General features: G+C 41.1%; 1 protein-coding gene across 3 annotated transcripts in view; it reads left to right on the top strand.

Moving 5' to 3' along the window:
• The window catches only part of CDK5RAP2 (CDK5 regulatory subunit associated protein 2), a 69832-nt gene that overhangs the window by 28661 nt on the left and 17585 nt on the right, over positions 1–23586 (top strand). For all 3 annotated transcript variants that reach the window (XM_066201001.1, XM_066200999.1, XM_066201000.1), the window contains 12 exons: positions 372–487; positions 1934–2062; positions 6142–6237; positions 6831–6878; positions 7480–7670; positions 9821–10283; positions 12973–13240; positions 14609–14725; positions 16860–17445; positions 19388–19620; positions 21763–21811; positions 22585–22769. In XM_066201001.1, the coding sequence (XP_066057098.1) occupies positions 372–487; positions 1934–2062; positions 6142–6237; positions 6831–6878; positions 7480–7670; positions 9821–10283; positions 12973–13240; positions 14609–14725; positions 16860–17445; positions 19388–19620; positions 21763–21811; positions 22585–22769 (2481 nt within the window). The remainder of the gene's footprint in view (positions 1–371; positions 488–1933; positions 2063–6141; positions 6238–6830; positions 6879–7479; positions 7671–9820; positions 10284–12972; positions 13241–14608; positions 14726–16859; positions 17446–19387; positions 19621–21762; positions 21812–22584; positions 22770–23586) is intronic.

Raw genomic sequence — 23586 nt, 5'->3', positions numbered from 1 at the left:
CATGCTCATAAAACTATAGTTAAAATAGAATAACAATTCATGCCTAACTTATCCTTCCTAAAAATTATTTCTAATTGTAATGCTAAATATGTAAATTATAATTCAGAATTACATTCACAACTCGTGCTGATAACCACAGAAAATACAGCCACAGAAAATGCAGAATGTCTGTGTGACAGAGGCACAAAGAAATATGAGGACAAATATTTTTTCAATTAAACAGAAAAGCTTATTTCGGGAATGAAACATTCTAACTGGCCCCCCACAGACTTACTGGAAGGTCCTTATTGGAAAAGTCCTGTGCAGTTTGTGCTGTGTTTTCCTGCAAATGGAGTTTCTGAAATAATGTCTGTCCTTGGCTGTTTTGGCAGATGAAACGCTGTCTTTCTGTGGAGATCAAACATCTTACATGAGTATCTGTTTAGGAGAACAAGACCATTTAGGCCTTCAGACAGACCATCTGTCTCTGGAAGAACTTAAAAAAAAGGTATTGATCTTTTTTATTATTTACTGTTCCTAATGGCTTAATTCTGCTTTGTTTATAGTTTCTGTGTCTCTCACCGAAACATTTGTTTAGGTACAATTGGGTAGTTCTGAAAGGATTTGAAGCTCCCATCTCTGTGGTTTGTGACCCACCTTTTATGAACTATTTAGACTTTGTTACACCTCATGGGCTTCAGGTTCAGCTGAAAGCTGAGTGATTTGCAGCCAGGGTTTTGTGGGGTTGGACGCCTGGACTCAAGGTTTTGATTCAGTACCACGTTTCAACTAGATCAACTCCAAAGAAAGGTTTTGCACTGAGCATCCCGCAATGTTATTTCATGCACCTTCATTAACCATGGAGGTGGTGGTGTCTGTACTCTATATTCCTTCTAGCACACTCCATCCCAGGATTTGCAAATCTTTTGGTAAATAGGGCATGTTATAAAATAACCCTGAGGTGAGGTCTCTGTTCTGGGTAGGGAGAACTAAAATTCACAGAGATGAAATGTGCAGACCAGACAATAAATCAGTGTTGGAGTTCAGAAACTTCCTCTTTATCTCCTGATCCTGTGCAGTGACATCTGATCCATGCACCAGTTTATGACAGGGAATAATTTTGAATATGGTTGGTTGGGAGTGAGCATAAGTGAAGTTTTTCTGTTCCTCAGGGACAGCTGAATTGTGGGCAGGTGCTCACGCACTGGAGGTGGGTAATCTGAAGGAAGGAAGTTTGTCTTACTTGGAACAGGTGTCCCTTAAAAAAAACCCCAGATTGTGTCCCAGTGCCATTCTGGGGTTCCACCACTTTTATATCTGAGCATGTTCCCTTCAGAAGGCTCAGGGACACTCTTGGCAAAAGATATTTATAAGTAATTTCTTGCTGGAAAAAGGTGGCTGAAAGCTGACCTGGTTTTCCAAGTACATGAATTGGTCTGATAAAAAGATTTCACTTTTTTCTCCAAACATTGCCTTCTTGATACATTTCATGGCTTTGTGGCCCTGAGAGTTTGGAAGGCTAAACAGGTTCTGTGTCTGTGAAACTGCTCAGACTGAGAGTGGCTTTTAAAGGGGGCTGGAGAGACAACAACAGCTTGTTCCTGAATGCTGCCACTTTCCGGTAATGCTGGTTTTACTTGCATTGAATCTTCTCAAATCAGCTGTTCCTGTGAGGTGCCCTCAGGTTTGTTGTTGCTACTGAGTAGTGAAACTTGTTACCTAAACGTAAAAACTGGCTGTGAAATACAGTGTTCCAAATGAAGGTACCCTGAACACTAATTCACAAACACAGAAGCGTGTTTCCATACCTAGGGAGATTAACACAGGAACAGATACACAAACACAGGCTTCCAACTCTGCAGGTTGCATTTAGCTGGAGATTTATCTGTCATCATTTGTTTTCCCACTAGTTTGGATGTTATCAGTTCTGCTTGTTCTTCCTTTGGTTATTTAGGTTGCTGACCTGCTCCTGATGGTCAAAGAGCTGCAGTCAATTAATCAAGAACTTAAGGGGAGACAGTGTGGATGTCGTACAAAGGATTCTCAAGGGAAGGAAGCAGTGAAACTGTTAAACCACAGAGAGGTAGGTTTTCTCTTTTAAAGTAGTGAGTCTGACTCTCACATCTCATCTGCCTTGTGGAGTCATTTACATCAGTGCAGAAGGAGTGCAAAGCCCTTGGGGCTGAGGTTGCTAATTCCTTATAATAACTTTTTAAATTAATGATGTAAACAACTTTAACATGTTAGCATGACAGGGAAGCAGCTCAATGCAAGTCTTCAGTGATGTGTCAAGTTGATTTTAAGGAAGCAACATACTCATTTAAATATTAATTGGGTCTGTGATCTATTTGTTTTGTCAATTGAAAGGGAAGAAAATAGTTAATTTTAGAAAAAAAGCAATATCTTAGAAAACATTTTACTTATTCCTGAAAGTCTTTTTGCTATTGCATAGTCATTCTCAGGCTGTGTCTAATTATATAAGAGTCTCCTTCAGATCTCTGATGCATCTTCAAAATATGAGGGTTCAGTGTAGTCAAAAAACCAAGGAATAGAGCTTCAGGTCACCCAGACATGTGGCTATTTCTTCATCTAGAATAGAGAAGTACATGAAGAAGGGGCCAGCACTGTAGTGGGCTGCTGAGAGGTGCAAGAAAATAATCCTTGCTGGGTGTTTCATTCATTCCCCAAAGCTGGGACTGTTCTCAGCTGGGAGGAAGGACAAAATACTTGCACTGGGGGCATTTTGGGTGCTGGGTCCCCACGTGTGTGTTGGTGGTGAAGGCTGTTCAGGAGGTTCTGGGTGACCCTCCCAGCTTGGAAAGTGTGACTTGCACTGGGGCTGGTGGCGCTTGTCTTTATGTTCCTTTGTGGCTTTTACTTTCAGTTCCATTGTTGTGCAGAATGTATTGAAGAGGAAGGAAAAAATATAAAAGGAATGATGATGGTGCTGCTATTTTGTGTCTTGAATTTCTGAATTAAACTTAAAAAGAGAAAGATTAGAAATAGCTTGAATCAGTTATGTGCAGAACTGGCTGATGCAAGAACTGGGACTGTGGAATTAATGATTTTTCTGCAGGACTCAGGAAAAAGCTCCTGTCTTTTCCTGGTTGTGCTGCAGGTATACTGAGAAAGCCTCAAAATATTTTTGCTTCTTCAGTTTTAAGACATAGTCTTTCTGTTTTTAATTAAAGTGTATTTTAAATTAGAAACAGACCTTTAGGTGTGCCATGGTTTTATTGAAATGGTGAATTTATATCACTGAGAGATTTGGGAGGAGATCTGGTGGGCTATCCCTGTCCGGGTGCCTGCACTCTCCAGAATTCACATTTTTAGCAATTTGTCTCGTCGTCCTGCAGAGGGCTCTGCATCCCCGTGCATGCCACAGCGAATTCCAAAGGAATTCCTGTCCTGTGCCAGGATTATCGTGACAGGAGCTGTGTGCTCCTGCTTGTCTCGACATGACAGGTACACACAGGGCTGCTCACTGAAGGAGCTGCAGAATCTGATGGGGAATGACAAAGAGTGAAGCTTGTAAAATATAAATGAACCTCAACGCTCTGGGCGAGGAGATAGGAAAGTTAAGTATGGATTTTAACCCGAGAGAGAATGACTGTGGAGCTCAAAAATGAAGGGATCTTTAGTTAAAAGTTTTTAGTTCAAAAGCCGTCTTTTAATCAGGAGTGGCAATAAATGGCAACCTGGATATTGGGTTATGGGTGTGACAACAGTTTGTTTTGCATATTAACAACCACTCTCAAAAACCCCCTACATTTTGTTTTTTGTGTTTTTTGAGCTAGGATTTGTTGGCAGGTAGTGCTGGGATGACACTGACATCTGTGTTAGAAGAGGAATTTGGATATTCATGGGAAGAGGGATCTTCCTCAGGTTCTTAAAATGCTCCCATCCTGCTTTTCCTTCCCAAAGGCAGAGCACGAATCAGATGGATGCGCACGTTGGTGCCTCTGCAGGGTCTGACAGCCCCTTGTCCTCTGCTCCTTGGCTTCCTGTTCGTGCTGGGAGGGAGAAGGAGCAGAGGAAAAGGTTGTTTTTGTGCTTTCCTCTGAACATCTGCCTTCTCAGAGAGGAGCAGCCTCAGTGATTTCAGCCTTCAGGGCTCTGGGGAGCTTTGCAAACCAAGCACATCAGTGCTTCATTTAGGAAAAACATTCTCCTGGTTTTCAGTCTCCACGGAAATACTTTAAAACAGGCAGCTTATTCTTGGTAGACTTATCTTTCTGGCCTTAAGACACTTATTTTCTTTCAGTATTTTGTTGCACATTAGGTCATATTCCTTGGAGTGCATACAGGACATGTCAGCCTCTCAGACACAGGACATAGGATCAGGCTCAGCCTGCAGTGTTTTTTTTGTCACAGTGTATTTAAAACCTGTTATGTAGTAATTTCATTAATGAATCCTCACTTACTAAACCAAGTACTAGACTGGGAAAAGCAGATACTAGATGATGTTGACCCATAAAAGGCAGTTGCATTGCATGGCTAAGTTAGATGTGCAAATAAGTTTGTTTTTTATACACAAATGTAGGATTTGTCCTGAACCTACACATGGAAGATTCAACCTAAATAGGTTTTTATTTGAATAATAGTTAACCTTATTAGACTTTTGGCATCCCACGATTACAACAATTTTTTTTTGTAATGCATGCCCTTGCTATATACCCTAACCCCTCTGTGTCTTTCACCAGCTTTCAAATTGTCTTTACTCTGTGTTGTCCTAAAAAAACCAAGTCTGAAAATACCAAGACAACTGAAACATGACTTGGAAGCCAGTTTTCTGTACAGAATTCTAATTGGAAAAGGCAAATATATTAATACTCTGCACCATCCAGTTTCTGCCTTTTAAAATTCATACTTAAAACCATTAGAGTTGCTTATACTGCAAGGATTTGGGAGATAAAAGGGGTTTTCTCATCAATTTCACATGTATGTATATATATATGCATATATATATATTTATATATATATTTATATATTTATATTTGCATACAGTAATGCATAATTAAAAAACCAAAACCTCACACATACATTCAATTCCCAGTGTTCTGAGGAAGCAAAAATAACTCTGTCCTGTGCGGGTTGGAATTCTCTGTGTCAGGGCTGTATCCTACCTATGGAGTTTCCAGAGGAGGCCACAGAGCTGCTCCAAGAGCTGGAGCCCCTCTGGAACCAGCCTGGCAGGGCTGGGGGTGCTCACCTGGAGAGGAAAAAGCTCCAGAGAGAGCTCAGAGCCTCTTCCAGGGCCGAAAGGGGCACCAGGAGAGCTGGAAAGGGACTGGGGATAAGGGATGGAATGACAGGACACAGGGAATGGCCTTAAGATGAAGGAGGGCAGGGTTAGATGGGATATTGGGAAGAAATTCTATCTGTGAGGGTGGGGAGACCCTGGCACAGGGTGCCCAGAGAAGCTGTGGCTGCCCCTGGATCCCTGGAAATGCTCAACAGCATCCAGCAAACCAAAGGGATTCTGGTCCTGCTCTCAGTGATGCTGATATCAGGAACATGGGTGCTGCTCCTAAAAAAGCTGAGTCTTCCTCTTCCTCTTCCTCTTCCTCTTTGCTCAGGCAATGAGAGATGGGTTGGGTTCTGTAGGAAACGGGGAGTTAAAAGATGATTTGGCACCGTTTGCTACAAATGGGCAAATTTAGGCAGAGACACAGCAGATTGTAACCTTCAGTGGCACAGTAAATCCTCCTAGTGTACAGCAAGCCACATGTGCTTAGTTTTAAAAGCATCTATTTCTTGAATGCTGGAGAAGAGCCTAAATTGTGTAGCAAATAAAAATAAATTCTGGCAACTGGAAAATAAAATAGGCAGAATGGGGACACGACTGAGGATACAGAGCTCCTTTGCCACAAGAGGTTAAATGGTTTTTATATATGTTCTATAAATTCTGAGGAGAAAGGGTTAAATAAAAATGAAGGAATGCATAAGATTAAGTTTCACTTTATTTGATGAGAGTCATTCCTGGGGTTTATATTAATTTTCTTTGATCTTGTTGAAGGAATCTAATTCAGTGTTTGTTACTTTGTATTACAGGCTTTTTTATTTTTCTTTTAAGACATATCACTGACTTATTTATGCACGTTTCATATCACGGTATTTTTTTTTGTGCTACATTTTCACATCATTCCATACTTTGTGTAGTGTCTTGAAACAACAGAGAAGCCTGTGGTGCAGCCTGAAGATGGGGACAATGACAGGAAGGTGCAGAATGGTCAGTTTTGTGAGAGGGTCAGCCAGGTAGGATCATTATTGTACAGTGATCTCTTCTCTGCATGCCTTTAAAATGTCTTCATTTTCTTAGAGCATGAAGCCTTTTGCAAACCAAACATACTCTTCTTGGTATCTGATTTTGCTTTCAACTAATTGTTATCCTAAAGATCTTCTGGAAGCTTTTTCCTGTGTTTCTCAGCTGGTTTTGAATTCAAGATTGCTTTTGTGGACCTTATTTTCTGTTGTTTGAGTGCTCACAGTCACCCTGAATGGGGATGACAGAGAGTCCCTTGGAACTGTGTTTTTTTACATCCACACAGGTTGATCTCCTGCCTCCATTGCAGTCAGGCCTGGAGTACAAATTTTGTGAGGTTCACTTGCTGTATTGAGGAGAAAATCCTGTAGATCCTTCTTTAGGGTTGGAATACTTGATAGCTTGGTAAAATGTAAACTGCATTTTCATACCAACAGGAGCCTGCTGTCCTCTCAATGTAATCGGTGTAAGATAAAGCATCATGGAATCATAAAGTAACTCAGGTTGCAAATTGATTTGTAATGTTGAAGAAGGATGATATTTTTCTCAATGAAATCTGTAATTTCTGTGTTTCTCTGTTTACCAGGTATGCCTTCAGGTATCCTTGGATTTTCCTTGTGAGGTGGATAAACAGGTAAGTGATGTATTAGGAAAACTCTTTTGGCTCTTGTTGCTGATGGGAACTGTACCCAAATGGGCCCAGGCTGAATTCTCATGTGGTTGCTGCAGATTTTGATTCTTTAATTGGGGTTTGAATGACTGTAGTGACCCCAGGTAGAAATTCCCTTGGACACATCCATGATGTTTTATACAGAAAGTTGGCAGCTGGTAAATGCTTCCAAGTTCTGTCCTGTCCCAGCCATCAGGGCTTGAATCTGGAGATCCCAGGACAGAATCTGTACTGTATATACAGATGCTTCAAAGCTGAGCTAATAAAATTGTTATCTGCAGTCTGCAGGCAACATTCCAGAAGTTTCATACCTCTTGTTAGATAAAGACCTTCAGGGAAATCTTCTTACTCCTTACTAAACAACTGATCCCTATGAATTAATCATATGAAATAGATGTTAATTAGTTTTTCTATTAATAAATAGTCAGCAAAATGTCTGTGGATGCTTCTTAATGTAGATAAAGAGCATCAGGAATTACAGAACCTGATTACAGAAAGATTACAACCCTGAATTTAATAGAACATTACATACCTGTGTAATAAGACAATGTTTGCAATTTTTTAGCAGATAACTCCATCAGGCTATTCAGAGAGTTTCTGCAAAGACAGACATTATAGGAGTCCAATTAAGCCTCAATTTGAGCGTGATACAACTGACAAACACTTGGGCAGAACAGGAATGAGTGAATATGAAACAGAAGAGAACTTGCTCACATCTCTTCTAAGAGAAAATAGAACATCTCTGCTGGAGTCTACGTAAGTATGAGGGATGTGCACTGCTTTTGACAGTATTTCTATCTGAGAAGAGAATAAGGTAATTTTGCTAAAGTGAATTTAGATAATGGCACTGTCTAATTTACCTGAGAGATTGGCAAGGCACCTTCAGAGCCATTTTAGTCTATCATGCAATTAAGTAATTAGGAAACATACTATCAGTAGAAATCCTAAAAAAAAACCCCATTGCAAGAAAGAAACTCTCCAAAGTTACTGATCCAGGGAGCTTTGCTTCAGGAACTAATTGTCTCCACGATGGGCTCTGACTGAGTCAAAGGGCTTAGTTGACAGTAGCTGGCATTTTTCTTGAAAAAACCAAAGTATCTGAAAGCACTATGTCAGTGAAAAGTGGTGTGGTGGAAGGGACAACATGGTACTGTTGTAAAAGCAGTATGTGAAAGGATCTGAGGATGGAGGAATTGGAGTTACAGTGACTTTTTACAGGGATAATTCTGAATGGATGGTGCTGCACACTGAGTGGCCTTTGCCATTTCACCTGGACTGCCTGGCCAGGGCTTTGCTGCCTCTCAGTTTAGGGAGTTGGGGCCCATGTTCTGCACTTGACTATTGGGTTATTCCAGTGCAGCCACCTGTAGGACTGGCTGAACTGTGTTCTAAATTCTTAGGTCACTTCTCATGTAGGAGAAAACACCTGTGGACCTAAATCTATACAAGCCCTACTGGCACCTGTGGAATTCAGGGGGGTGTGTGTGTGTGTGTGTTACATTGGGATTTGGTCAATTCCCAACTGAAATGTTCATTTCCATAGGAACTGGACAATGCCAAGCAAGAACAACCTGTACAGGAGAAACACACACCCTGACTGCTTTACCCCACTTTCATGCTTACACCACTTCATCTCCTGGTTGAGAACTGAGTTAGAGCTTTGCTGTAGATCATTCTCAGGTTCTTTTCCTTGTTCTGTAGTTCCTTTTCCTTCTCTAGTTGCTTTCCTGGTCTCTGGCCTGACTAAGTACAGAATTCTGTGCCTTTTCCAGTGCCTGTCAGTGCTGGGAGCAGAGCCTCCAGTGGAGTTACACAAGTCAAACCCTGGTTTCTGTGTTCACCACGCTGCACTTGGCTTTCCTCAGGCAATTCTGCATTTGCACATTACTATTTAAAACTCCCCCAACAGGCATAAATTCTCCTAGTTGTCACAGGAGTAGTTAGTGGTGAATGAGGAGATACTACTGCCTTAGAAATGAAGAGAAAACATTGTTTATTTGTTATCTTTACTTAAAAGTTGGCTAATGAGCAGTTCTAGCACCATCATCTTTTCCACTCTAGTGTGTAATTTTTCCTGTGTTCAAGTATAAATGACCAGGCTGATGGGTGATGAGCCTGTGCTTTGCATAACTGAATTCTCACTAACACCATTAGATGCCAGAGAAAGCCATAAAAAGCCTAGTTAGCTTCTACCATTTCAAATGCTAAACTATACAAATGCAGTTGTTTAAAACTCTGGTTTATATGTTTAATGGCACAAACAGCTCTCTATTGGACACATGAAATTGTCTGTAGAATTTCAGAGCTTGCTTGTGCTTTAAATGCCTCTTATTTGGCTTCAGTTTCTCTGAGAACATTGCTTTCCAAACTACTGTCCATGAGCTGCTAGTTATCCATGGGGCAGTTTGGTGCTCTGTAATGAGCTGGTTTTGCAGGTTTTTTGGCTGATTTCTCACTTTTCATCCTCCCTGTTCCATTAGAAACACATGGGGGATTAGATTTGCACAAAAAACTCAACATCAGGGCCAGGAATAACACTTTGATGGTCCTTGTGGGTTCCTTCCAACTTGGGCTAATCTATGATTATATGGTCTAGAGTCTGGTGTGGTTTTGGTATAAATTAACTTTTAAGGTAGAGAGTGAACTTTTTTGAGAATCCATTCATATTTCTTATATTTCTGTCTTAAATAGGAGAAAAGCCATGATGAGGCAATTTATGATATAATTCATGTTGTGAAAAGGTTCCAAAAACTCTGTTAGTGAGTAGTTCATTAGTGAGCAAAACAGAACCTCCTGGGAATTTCAGATATGTCACAACACAGCAGAAGGGTTTCTTGGGAGGTATTTTTGTTTGCTTAAATAAAAATCTAAATTCATGTCTTTTCTCTCCTCTTCCCTGAGTGTAGCAGACAAGAACAAATGAAAATTGTAAATGAACTGTTAGATCATCTGAACACGACAGAGGAGGAATGTTCAAGTGAAGATATAGAGGAAAAGGATGAAAAAGATCTTAGGCAAATGATTATTCAACTAAGAGCTGAACTCAAACATTTCAAGCAGGTCACTAAATTCTTAAAGCAGCAAGTAGAATTGAAATCAACTTTTGATGGGGAAGAGAAGCTTTATCCAGATGCAGTGCCACAGATTAATAAGGCGATTCAGCTGTTGAAAGTGGAATTGAAAGATGCAGCTACGCAAACAATGACTTTAGAGAGTAATGTCATGAGATTCAAACATGAAGGCAAAAAAGGAGCCTCAGAAGAAAAGTCAAAATGTTCAAGATTAAGTGCAGAAGCAGAACATCAGCAAGAAAATGTGTATGAGAAGGGTGAACAGCATGAAAGACTTGCTTTTACTAGAACAAGTGAAGTAAGTTTATTCTCTTTTTTGTACTTAGGGAATAGATGTATAAAAGGGAAAAATATGTTTCATTTCTAATATTAAATCTTGCTTTTGTATGGTTTTTAATATTAGGAAAAGAGATGTAAGCCAAATATATTTTAGATAATTGTTCCTAATGTTCAGAGCTTTTCATCTCCTACTTCAGCATGCTTTAGAACGTTAATTAATTGAATTTCAATCCTCCCTGGGACCACATACTCGTAAATATTACAGCTTTTGGAAAAAGAGAGTCTGTGTTTCTTGTTCATAATGTACAGAACTAGAGCATTCAGAAGTGATCAAGTCTAAATGGCAAAAGTGTTCTAGAAAATTCCAGATTTGCATCACATCTGGGAGCAGGCTGTGGAGGGATCAGTGGGACACTTCCACAAACTCAAACCTCAATTTTAGGCTTTTATTGACATCCTATCATTGTGTCTTGCTTTGTGGGAAGTGTGGCCAGGAGTGCCCTGTGAAATGGGGGCAGTTTGTTGTATTTGTCTGGGATCTGAGTGCACAGAGCCTGTTCTGGCAGCGCAGGCAGGGTGTGCTGGGGCCCCAGAGTTTTGAAGCCTTCTGTCTGCAGGCAGTCTGTGATCCCAAACAAAGAGATGGGAAAACAGTGTCTGCTAAAGAGTTCTGTGTATTGTTTCAGCAGCAGTGATAGAAGTGAAGTTGAAAACACTTTGAAGATCTTGGCTCCTGTGGAGCAGACAAAGGGGAGCGTTGCTTTTGATTTTGTGCGCTGCTAACGGAATGTTGTAGCACCTTCTGCAAAGAGTGGTTTCCATAACTTTAGTGATCAAGAGATTTCTGAGAGGTAGAAATTAGGAGCAGTTCATTTTCATTCTGGCTTGTTCCTCTGGGGTTTGTTTTTCTGGAGGAAGGGGCTTGTAATGAAGGGATGTTGGTAAGGCTTTGTTCTGGGCACAAAGGGACAGGACAAGGGGCAATGGCCTGAAGATGGAGGCCCTTCAAGACATTGAGATATTAAGAAGGATGAGATACTAAGAAAAAATTCTCCCTGTGGGGGTGGTGAGGCCCTGGCACAGGGTGCCCAGAGAAGCTGTGGCTGCCCCTGGATCCCTGGCAGTGTCCAAGGCCAGGCTGGACACGGCTTGGAGCAACCTGAGACAGTGGAAGTTGTCCCTGCCCATGGCAGGGGGTGGAATGGGATGATTAAGGTCCCTTCTAACCCAAACCATTCCATGATTTTCTGATTCTTTCTGGAAATTTCTTTTTTTCAAGTTCCTGTTTTCTCTGAGTTTCAGTTTACTGTCTGATTCACCATTTTCCAGATTCTTCCCTGGTTTAATCAGTGGCAACCTCAATGCAGCCCTTGAATCAGCTGCTTTAAAAGCTTTCTTGTTTGGACTAATGCAGTGTATCTTTAGCTTTGGAATGGCTTTTATAAATAATTTGATGTAGCCAGCTGAAGTGGCCTGTGGGTAATCTGGGTGACAAATGTGTCTGTGCCACAGCCCTGAGACAGCTGGAAATGGTTTGAAGTTATTAATGCAGTTTAGTTAGCTGCAAGTTCTGGATTTATTTTGCAGCCTCTGAAGGATACTGTTCTCGTATAGGTACAAAAGGAATTGAGGATGGCATTAGGAAAATGGAACTTGCTTTTTATGATTTTAAATTGTGTAAAGACTGTAATTGCTGAGAAGTGAATGTGGAAAGGTATTTCAGAATACGTTGGGTGATGAAAGAAATTAGGGGACTTAACAACACTGGTGGAGCAAATGAACAGCAAAATTATAAACTAAATCTATCTGAACATGCCATTATTGGTTTTTGTTATTATTACACACAATTCCATAACTCTCATCAACACATGGCATGCTTTTATCTTTTTGGAGACAGCCCTGGTTTATTCTGTGTGCTTTAAACAAGGAACATTTATTTTATGGAGAGTCTTTCAAAGGTGAGAGGCTAAAATGTAGTGACTTGAGAAATGTAGCTTCCCCCAACTCCAGTGAGGGGATGTCTGTTACAGCAGGAAATGGGAATCCTTCAGAAGAAATGTATAGAGTGGATGGGTGAAGAAACTGGTTTTGTTCATAAAGGATTTCTCTGTGGCAGAATACATGTCCTCTGTGGCTGATGCAAAGTTATGCTAATTTTCTCAAAGCTGTGGAAGTGTAGGGCATGTTGGGTGGAGACTAAATGAAGAAATGAAAATAAGTTGTTGAAAAATGAGAAGGATCCTCAACTTACAAAAAAAAAAGGGTTTTAAGGGAAAAAGTTGCTGGGCTGGCAGACGTTTATGATATAAATGACAGTGGGAAGTAGCAGTTAAGAGAGGTCAGTTTGGGTGAGAAACGGTTTTCCTAAGGCATCCACAAATCCAGAGCTAATTAATACACCTGGTGTTAAAAGCCTTTGGTAGGCACTGCTGGATTTGCTGTCCTGCTTCAGGAGCTGGAAGGTTATAGATGCATGAACAGCTGGGGCTCACAGAAAATTGTACCTGTGGAACTTGGAACGGGTATATTTACCTCTCGGAATGTTTACTTCTCATGTAGGCAAGGGTATTGCAATTCCATTTGCAAAACTAAAGTGACAACTGCCTGATTTTACAGGAAATTTTTTATTTTTCCTGGAATGTTTGTTTATATTTCATACACTTTCCTACAAATCACTGACTCCCCATTTTCTTCCATGCTCTTTTCAGGCTGACTCTGCTTCCTTGCCCAAGAAGTCACGTCTGCCTGTGCCTGTAAGAGGCTGCAGACCATCAGGAAATGTGCCTTTGAACTCCTGGCTGCACAAATCAGCTTCACAACCACAGCATCATTCCAGGGCACCTGGGGAAGAAGGTCTGAGAGCCTGTGAACTACAAACCAAACCTTTTCAGGCACAACCTAATGGAGAGTTACTGGATGAGTCTGGAGCTGAAAAGGTTCCGGAGGAGCCTGCACAGGGAAACACATCAGGGAGAGGTAAATAAAGAAAATCTGGTGTCTCATGGTCCTGCCTGGAAGAGTGGCAGCTTCTCTTGCAGCAGAAAGTAAACAGAGATCATCTTTATATATCTACAATACTGCTTAATCTTGCAAATTTCTTGAGTGGACAAATACGTGTAGACCTTGAAAAAACACCTTTTCTTTCTGTTTGCCACTAAGATGTAAACCAGCTTTTTGTGGGACAAAAAGTGCTGTGTGCACGTGTAAAGTCTGTAATAAACAGCAGATCACAGGGTGCTCACATGTGCACACACATAAAAAATTCCCTTAATAAGATGCCAAGTTTAATGAAAACTGTCTGTAATGGAGACAAGAGAGTATAAAAATCTTGGGTTTGTTGATGCTGGATAATTAAACTTTTCCAATATTCCACTGATCAGTCAAGTCAGCCGTGTCTGTTCCCACTGTGGCTGGGTTAATTTAAACTCAGTTGTTGACAAAGTACTGGGATCAGCAAAGTATGACAAATTGTAAGACACAGAGCAATGGGTATTAGATAAAGATTTGGGATGGTAGAAATATAAAAATGCACTTAGCAGTTAGATTAAAAACTGAGCAGGGGTGTGAAGGATAGGTAAAGGAGGGTGAATATAAAAATAAGACTCAGTCAAGTGGTGGGTGAGCCACTGTCAGACCCAGAGGTTGCAGAGATTGTTGGTAAAAATAACATTGTTGTGGTAAGGCACAGATGTGGCACAATTTATTGTAAATGCTTAAGGTGGTGGGACTGGAGCAATGAATTCTGGTAGGTGCAAAATCTGTGGAGAATCCTGAGAAGGGCAGAACTTCTGAATTTGATCCTGGAAGAAATCAGGAGCTGCAGTCCTGCGATTTCCTTTCCACTCTGATTTTTTCCCCTCGGGTAACAGTTGTGCTGCACATTTGCTGATTCTGAGACTTGCTGTGGTGATTGCAGGAGATTGGTTTATGATCAATGCTCACATTGGAGAAACTTTTAAGCCTTTTCTCTAAGCTTAGCATAAAACATTTAAAAATGCACTAGAGATTGATTTACTGTTCCATTACAAAGAGGACCTACAAATGTTTATCTTCATTTGTTAGTAGGAGCCTTTGCAATTAATTCTAAGTAGTTACCCTTATAATTAGTTCAAGGATTTAAAGACACTCATATTATCAATAAAATTTTCCTTTTCCAAACTGTTAGAGAATCCGGTTTGTGTTTGTGAGGTGAGGGGGTTTTTTGCTTTTTTTGATTTTATTTATTAGTTTGGTTGGTTTGGTGGTTTTTTTTGTGTTTTTTTTTTTTTTTTTTAAACTATCTCCACTTAATTTATTTTCAGTCTCTTACTGATTTCTGTTTTACCTTTCCCCACGGTTCTCCAGTTGTCTCATTGCTCAGACTGGATAATACTGAGACCCAGGTGGAGTTGCAAGATGTTGATCCAGGTACAGAGGACAAGAATGAAAATGTAAAGGACAAAAATCATCTAAACTGTCAAGGTAGAACATTTATATGGTACAGATTTTTTTTTTTCACTTTCTTCAGCGTTGTACAAAATTGTAAATTGCTTCAGATAATCATCTCCCTTGCTGTTATTTGTGGATTTTAAATCTGGTTTTCTTAGCTGCTGTGGATTAATTGCTCCAAGAATCCAAGTTGGTCTTTCAGGGTTGTGCTTTCAGAAGGGCCACAGGGATTTATGAGTCTGATTTCCAGTAAAAATAATTAGTTGTATGCGTGACTCTGATCTCTGTTGCTAATGTCCTCACTTCTGAACTCCTCTCTGAATTAAATGTTTGTTACTGCTTCCCCATCTAGTTCTGAACTATTGGAATGAAGCAACTGAATGAAAGAATTTTGCTTATCTGAATTATTTGAAGGCATTCAAGTATGCTGAAATCTAATGGAATCATTTAATGAAAATGTAAATAGGTTTAGTGCTGTGTGTTCCATGTTTCTGCATCATCTATTAGTCTTTTTTTGGGAGGGCTTGAGTAACCTGAGTAATACTGGAGAGTGCAGGGGATGTGGCCAATTCTGTAATCCTTTGGTGTGCAGGGTCCTGCTCAGTTGTACCCTTTGGGGATGTGGACACAGGTGCACAGGGAGCTCATTAGTTCTCCTTTTTAATTAAAGGGCACTTAGTACGTTAAAAACCGTAGCCAGTGCTCTGATCTGAAATATTCTTTGGTACTATCTGTTTTTATTTTCTCTGTTTGTTATCTGGAGTGATGCATGGAATCAGGGTTTCAGAGTTTGAGTTAGCCTGGTGTTGAGGTTTTTTGCCATCTGTGTCCCTGCAGCAGAAGTCAGTGAGTGAAGTGTTGCATTCCCTTCTTGTGTCCTCCAGAATTCATACCCAGGCACTTCCTTGGAAGCACTTCCTTCCTTTGGAATGCCACACAAAATGAGCAGAGTGCACTGAACATCCTCTGGCCTTGATCTCAGATCAGAAAATGGTTTGGGTTGGAAGGGACCTTAAAAAGCTCATCCCATCCCACCCCTGCCATGGGCAGGGACCCCTTCCTCTGCCCCAGGGTGCTCCAAGCCCAACCTGGCCTTGAACATTCCAGGGATGAGGCAGCCACAGCTTCTCTGGGCAGTGTTGATATCCCAGAACCACAGCTTCATTTTATTCCAGCTTTTAGGTAATACTTATTTTTATTCTCTTGGTCTTTGGCTTTCATACAGAGCTGTTCCCCCTGAGTTTTTGTACTGATTTACAGCTTGAACCTGGACATTCAAATTCTCCATGGAAACCAATCTGAAAGTATTGCAACCTGTCTGAAAGATCAATGAATTGGCTCCCAAAAGGGAAGTTCTAATTCATAGTGATCTTCTGCAGAACTAATAGAAGGGGAAAATTTAATTTACTGGTAACTAAAAAATAATCATTTTGCTGGCTACTTACACATACAGCCCTCAACATGCACAGAACTATAAACATGGATTATCTGTAGGAATATATGGCTCTTATTGGGCTGAATCTGAGGTGATTGCATTACTTAGGGATGGCAAAGTCACCTGAGGCATGTGATGTTCATATCAAATGGGTGCCAGTGAAACCTTTAAGACCAAACACTTCAGTGGGGTTTGTTTAGAACACCTTTTTAAAAAGAAGTTATTATAGCCTCCTTTTCAAATGTGTTTTGTTGATAGCCTTTTTAAAATTCCACTGACTTTATGCTCCAATTGATTTTGTATAGATTTTTAAAGTGGGGAGAAGAAGAATATTTAATTAGAAGCTTTAGGAGGAACCATGTGAAGTCAGAGTCTCCTTTGGCTCATGTTTGATGTTATCATCTTTGTGCCTGGAAATGTCTGAGCTTGATTAGAGCCTGATTCAGGGGAGCACATGGCAAAAGGAATTTTCAAGCATTTGGGTAGAGAAAGTTGGTTGTATTTTGAGTATTGTTTATTTGAAAGGTAATAATGGTTTGAAATACTTGATGTGGAAATTGAATTAATGGCAAATCATAGAGAGAGGTCAAAAGTCCCAAACTAATAATATATAGCTTGTAATTACCTACATTCTGCTATTATAGAATTGAAATAATTCATTCTAGTGCTGTTAAGAACAGAATGTCAGATACAGAAATGCTGTTATTCACATGCAAGCCTCCTGTTTTTCAGAAATGCAAAATCATCATAACATTAGCAATGGGAATATTCAGAGTTCGTCAGAAGAGGTGGATGAAGAGTTTTGTTCCATGGGACACCAGGACATTGACTCAGGCCCTGCACACTCAGGCTCCAAGTGCCTGCCTGCTCACCAAGGGAGTGCAGCAAGGACTGATGCACTCGATGGCTGTGAAGCCGCAGAGGATATAGAAGAATTGAAACAAAGGGTTAGGAATATGCAGTCTGAGCTTGAAAAGTACAAAGTGTTCCTGCTGCAGCTGCAGGGCTCTGACCAGCCCTTGTCCAGTGGAGTTTCCAATGGTGTTGTGAGTGATGCAGCCCTGCCTGTGGAAGGGTTTGTCACACGAGTGCGAGATGCAGCCGTGGAAGGAGTCCAGACATCCCCTGGTGTCGCTCAGCTGGATTACGAGATCCACACCAAAAATAGGGATTCTGAGTCTGATACGTGGGCAGCACAAAACCTTCAGGAGCTGCTGTTGGCCAACGAGGCAGAACTTGACAAAGAGCAAGTTGTGAATGTGCACCTTGATGAAATGTATCCTCTTCAGAACAGTCTGAGAGCAGCATCACCATCCAAGTGAGTAAAACTGCAGCTCTTTGAGGTTCCCTTTTGTAAACAGCAATACCAAATAGCATAGGAAGGTGAGATGAGGCTCATTTTATTCACAAGTGTTGTTCCACTAAAGACGAAATTTCACTAACATTAGCATAAAGGAATTGAAATGTTTTGTTGAAAGACTCCTAAGTACAAAACTGATAAATTGGTTTTATCATCTGTAGCTGTCCTGTGCCAGACACATCAGATGAGTCTCACCTCAGGCCCACAGCTCTCTTTGCTGTCAGAGATCCTCTCTTGAGCCAGCTCAGATCTCAGGTTACCTGTGAGACAGGATAACCTCTGTCATCAAAGCACCACAGCTCTGCACCACTCAGGGTATTTTCAGGTGCCAAGGGTAGGAAAATGAAGCACCCCATTTAAGACAGGAATGTTTCTGTGAGCAGTGGGCTGGCAGATTTGTGCTGGCCCTTCTGTTTGAGTGCCCAGACTTGATGTGTAAACATAAGATGTTCACGCTCTAGTTCCGATTTATTTTGCAGTCGAGGGCTGTAATGCCGTCCTGTGAAGGATGTGAGAGGAGATAAATATAGGAATTAATGAATGAAATTTTATAGCATAAGCTCATAAGCTGGAAAACCATTTATGGGAGGCTGAAATGTATCAGTCTTGGATTTTGTATGGGACTTGGGGCAGCATTTTGTCTATATACATATATATATGTACAAATTGCAAACATACAATGGGGGATCATAAGAGTTAGCCTTTTTTAACATCCAGCCCCCCTTTTCTCCCTTTTAAATATTGTCATTGTCCTGAGGGCCTGTGGAATGCCAGAAATTGTAACAAAGAAAGGCATTCAGCCTTGTGCCTTTCTTCCAAATGCTTGAGTAGAGATATTTGGAGACCGTGAGCAACCACCAGCATGGGCTGTTGTGTGTGTCTGAGTCTCACTGTTGTAAAATACAGTGGTGTTACAGAGTCCATAGGAATTTACATCCCTTGAAAATATACCTCATCCATTTTACAAAGAGAGATCTGACTGTAAATTAAGGAATGAGACCCTATGGATCACTGTGAGGTTTTTATGGCCACTGTGTAGGACAGTGTCGTGAGTCACAAGTGACAGACCCCAAAATGAGTTATGCATCTCTTCCTATACAAATGACAGTAAAAATGCTGTAACAACCCACATCACCATAGATTTCGATTGATTTCCTGCATCTTCTAACATATTCTCCCCTTTTTTTTCCTGCTAATGGATGATTCTGGAGAAAAAACTCTACCTGTGGTACAGACAGTGGCAGTACAGAGGGGATGCCTACATTTGCAAGCATAAATTCCATAAATAAATTCAATTGATCTGAGTTGCAATTTATATCCTGGCTTGTGGAGTACAGAAGTTTGGGCACCGCAGTGGTTGTCATTGTTTCTTGCAATACACATGCAGAGATGTGGAGAATTTTCAGACTGGGTGAAACCATCAGTTCAGAAAGTCCAATACTGTGGTCCTGGCAGGAAATAGATAAAGTTTCAGAGAAAGGACTGTTGTCTGCTTCTATAGGGAGTTAAGAAAACTACAAAACACCAAACAAAAAAAAAAATCGCCAACCAGTCAGGAAAAATATGTATATTCTTGAAAATTCTTTACATGTATTCACTCTTACTTAGTTTAATTTGGTACCTCTGCTGCCATCCATGTGCTTTCCAAGCAGGCCACCAAGTCATCCCATTAGTTTTGGCCCATTTTATAAATGATGCAGTTTAGTGAAGGAGGATAATCTCTAAATACAAAACTCAACAGTCAGAGACAATGCATCTCATTATGGCCGTTAAAAGCATTTTAAAAGCAAATTGAGCCACATAAAAGAATAGTTTAGGAATATAAGCTTAATTCCCTTTTTATTCCTATTTAAACGTCACTTATGGCCAGCAAGCTTTACAGCTAATTTCATTTTCTCAGATACGACTCGTTAGTTCACTCACAAGTTCGGGAGCTGTCCTTCCAGTGCCAGCAGATCAAGGAGATCCGCTGTGGCTGTGTCACCTACCACCAGCACCTCAGCAACCTGGTGAAGGCCTTTGAGGAGCTGCTGCAGGCCAGTGATGTTGATTATGATGTTGCTGAAGGCTTCCGTGAGCAGCTGAACCAGAGTGTGCTGCTGTTTGAGAAGCTGGAGATGACTTTCCTCTATGGTGAGCAGCAATGTTTGGTGCTTTTTGTCACACAGATTTACGCCCTCGAGATGGGAAGGGTTTTATTTGCTTGTTGGGGGAAGGAAGCCTTCCTTGCTGTTGGTTGCTTTAAGATGGTTTGTGGGGAGGGCTGTCATGGAAGGTAAAATTTTTTATGAACCAACAAGAATCACAAAGAATCACGGAGTTGGAAGGGACCTCTGGAGATCATCCAGTCCAAGTCCCCGCCAAGGCAGGGTCACCTGGAGCAGGTGCCACAGGAACATGTCCAGGTGGGTGTGGAACTGAGAGAGGGAGACTCCACACTATCCCTGGGCACCTGTTCCACCCTCAATGTAAAGAATTTCTTCCTCATGTTGAGGTGGAACTTCTTGTGTTTTAGCCTCTGGCCATTGCTCCTTGACTGGATTTTACTATAGTAGCTGTCCTCCTTATTGACAGCTGCTGTTTGGGGTCATCTCAACACAGGCATATTTTAACTGTCCAAAATACAGTGGTTATATACAAGTTTTGTTACACATAGCTTCAGGGTTTCCTGTTTATGGAACTGCCCAGCTGACTGGTGAAGACACCTGGGGACATGAGTTACTGCAGTGCTGGGGTAACAGTTGAACTCGATGATCTAGGATGTCTTTTCCAACCTAAATTATTCCATGATTTTCCTAAGGGACCTGCATCTTGCTGCCTGCTAGTCTGGCTGGTGGAGAAATGTACACTGCCTTTCATAAGAGAGCTAAAATACAACTGTGTTTTGGAAAATGAGCATCACAACTGACATTTGGCACTTGAAGGAAGAGCATAACCTGCGCATTGCCTTCAGTCTGGAGTTTGAAGAAAGTTAGCAGGGAAGTGATGGAAAAGGGATGCTGTTGTGAGGAGCAGCAAGCAGGACCTTTTCCTGGTGTCACAAGTGCTGCTCTTGCTGACCCAAACAACCAGCAATCCTTCACAAATGTCAGCTGCAGGAGTGCTGTCCCCAAAAACACTTGAGGTGCCTGAGACAGGGACCTGACCCTCACATCCTCCTGGAATTGGCTCTGGGAGCTGCCTTTGTTCAGCCCCATTTGGGGCCCAGCCGTAGCATGATCTGTGTTCTGCCTTTCATTACACATCGTGGCAGGATGTTGCAGTTTTGATTGCTCATATAAAGCAGCTGTGTATGAGAAAAAGGTATTACAGCCTCATGTCATAGCAGGGTAATAAAAGATTGAGTGTATTCAACGATTTCGGTGGCTACAGAGATTCCTTGCATTGCAAATGAGAAGACTGTAGTGAATAAACATTAAATGCCTTTAAACCAACAGATGGTATCCTATATACTACAAAAAGTCACTGACAACCGAGACAATTCAATATATCTAACACAATGGTGCTGCATTGAATCACACATTAAAGTAAAATGATGTTTGTAAGGTTGTAAAGAACATCCAGTGTACTAAGAATTGACTGTAAAGAAGAAGCATGAACAGCTGTCTGTCTCTGCATTTCCATCCTGACCTTCAGTTCATTCTTCTGAAATTTCAGCTGTGCAACTCTTCCCTGCCACTTTTGCTTAATTGCACAAAAATTTTAAAATATGGGGAGCCAAGGTGACACCACCAAGCTCTTATTTCTTTATTCAAATTAGTGTCTGAGTGCAGACCTCTTGCACTGAATTGTGCCTGTGCTCGCACACAATTCCACAGAGCATGTTGCAGGCAAAATCCTGTGTGTGCTCCTTCATTAAGGATGACTGGTTAGCCTGACTCCAAAACAGGCACAAAAAATCCAGGTGCAGTGGAATTGTTTTTATATAAATGTTACTGAAGAAATAAAAACATGTGTCCATAATCCTTTTGCCATATAGCACAATTATTTCAAATTGGTATGCTAATTAAAACACCAAGGCTGTAAAATCTGGCACCTGTGGTCCCTGATAATTTTTTTTTTTAGTGAGTTCCAGAGCAAGCTATTGTTTTGTTGCTGGGCTATAAATAGTTTTGCTCATGCACAGCCTTTGACACTAATACAAAGTGTGTTGGTATCTGTTGACTCCTCTAATTTCTCATTAATTTACCACTCTGTATTTAAATAGAGTAAGATGGAGGGGAAAAAATTGTAATTCTCAGTGCGTGTTTCTAATCAGCTGTTTCTGCTTTGCAGGAGAGTCAATAGGTACAGAAGTCACTATACTTTATGAATTAGCTCAGAGGTAAGAGTGCAACTGAATGTTTAGCAACAATATGGTTGTTTCATAAGTTGATAAGGATACTCCATGTTTTGTAGCATGTTTAGCTGTTAGGCAGGGCTTTGCTTTTTAATATCTACTTTGTTAATAAAACACCCATTGAAAACAGAATAAGGCTTTTCCCCCACTTCTCACCAAGCAGGTGAGATACTGAAAGAGAAACATTGTGCCACCAGGATCATTGTTTTCATGGACAAAGTTAACCATGTCCATAATCCAGTGTGGATATATGTGGACAATGTCATGCTGAGCCATTATCCTGGTGCAGGTGCCGGGGAGGGGACAGTCCCTCCCTGTGTGTCCCCATGCCCCTGGGCCTGGCTGAGGGTCACTCAAGTGCAGCACTGCTGGAGTTCATTGTCAAAGCACCTTGATGCTGAAGGTGAAGAGAGCAGGTGTTGTTGTGCTGTGTTTGTTGGTTTTCTGCCAGCTTGGGATTCTTCTGTGCTACAGAGGTCTTCAGCTGCCTGTTCAAGGCAGCTTGAGGTCCCCTGAACACAAAGGTGACTGCCTGGTGCTGGAAAATACAAAATAGGCTGGAGGGCCAGTGATTATTCCTGCTGACTACAGTGAGCTCTGAATTTCACTCTTGATGCAACCTCTGATGTGCAGTGGTTATTCATTCCCTGTCACATAAATTCACTTGTAAATCAGTGTAAATTCGGCACCCTCTGTTTGTGCTTTCCAGACTCACAGAATAACTTATGTATTTTAAACCGTTTTGTTTGGCTCCAAAGGAATAATGAGAAGAATGCCACCATGTACCAGAGTCTGCAGGGCGAGTCTCCTGTGCCATCTGCTCTTCACAGCTCGTCTGACTTTGATTTGTCAGAGAAGTCTCCTCTTGGCTCACCTGTGCACAGGCATGACCTGGAAGGCCAGCACAGCGCACTGCCACTTCTGCCAAGCAAGTTTCCTCCAGGTAATGTTTTTTTCCCACAGAAGATTTGCTGGATATTGGGAAAAGCTGATAAATAACACACAAGGGAACTAATTAAGAAATAATGAAGAATGTTTGTCTGCCTCCGCTTTCCAGCTCCTCGCATAATCGTTGCAATTTCAGTGATGAGGCACACAGAGATGGCAACCATCTGAACTGCCCTGTTTGAGGCACTATTAAGTGTGTTAGTTTGTCTCCTTGTTGTTTTAGGCTCCCAGCTTTTACGTTGCTCCAGACACTCTTTAAATAGACAAGTTATAAGGTGAAAATAGACAATTGTCGAGGGATTATTATGTGGAAAAGGAAAGATTTTCCAATTTTATAGAAGCCAGTATTGTGTTTCCTTGAGAATTGTTAAGTGCTGCATAATTAATAAGTGGTGTCATGTTTGACCTGGATAGTTCCACTAAACACAAGTGATGCTTGCAGTACTTTATCGGCAGCAATGAAAATTTAATAGCTGAGCTGGCACATCCTGTTCAGGGAGAAATATTGCGGAGTAAACCCGGAGTGTGTGACATGGATAAACTGACACATCACACAGTGACAGGTACAACAGATCAGCTCCTGAGTCAGGATGAAACTTGCAGCCAAGGGAAGAAAAATTGTAGAATGGAAAAGCAAGAAGGAAAAGGTACAGTAATGAAACTTGATGCAACAGATTTCTTTATTGTGGAGTGCATTGTGTAAGTCAAAGTCAAATTTCTCTCTGCGCTACTCTGGGAGCTTCCTGTTGTTGTGAGGAAAAAATATGTGCTGGTGGCGTGTCGAGCCGGAATGGGGAGCTGCATTGCAGACC

Source organism: Chamaea fasciata, unplaced genomic scaffold (assembly GCF_029207755.1).
Source record: "Chamaea fasciata isolate MVZ Bird 193981 ecotype frontalis unplaced genomic scaffold, bChaFas1.0.hap1 SCAF_20, whole genome shotgun sequence".
Lineage (NCBI taxonomy): Eukaryota > Metazoa > Chordata > Aves > Passeriformes > Sylviidae > Chamaea > Chamaea fasciata.
Note: the sequence above shows the minus strand (reverse complement) of the source record. Positions and strands in the feature narration are given on the sequence as shown.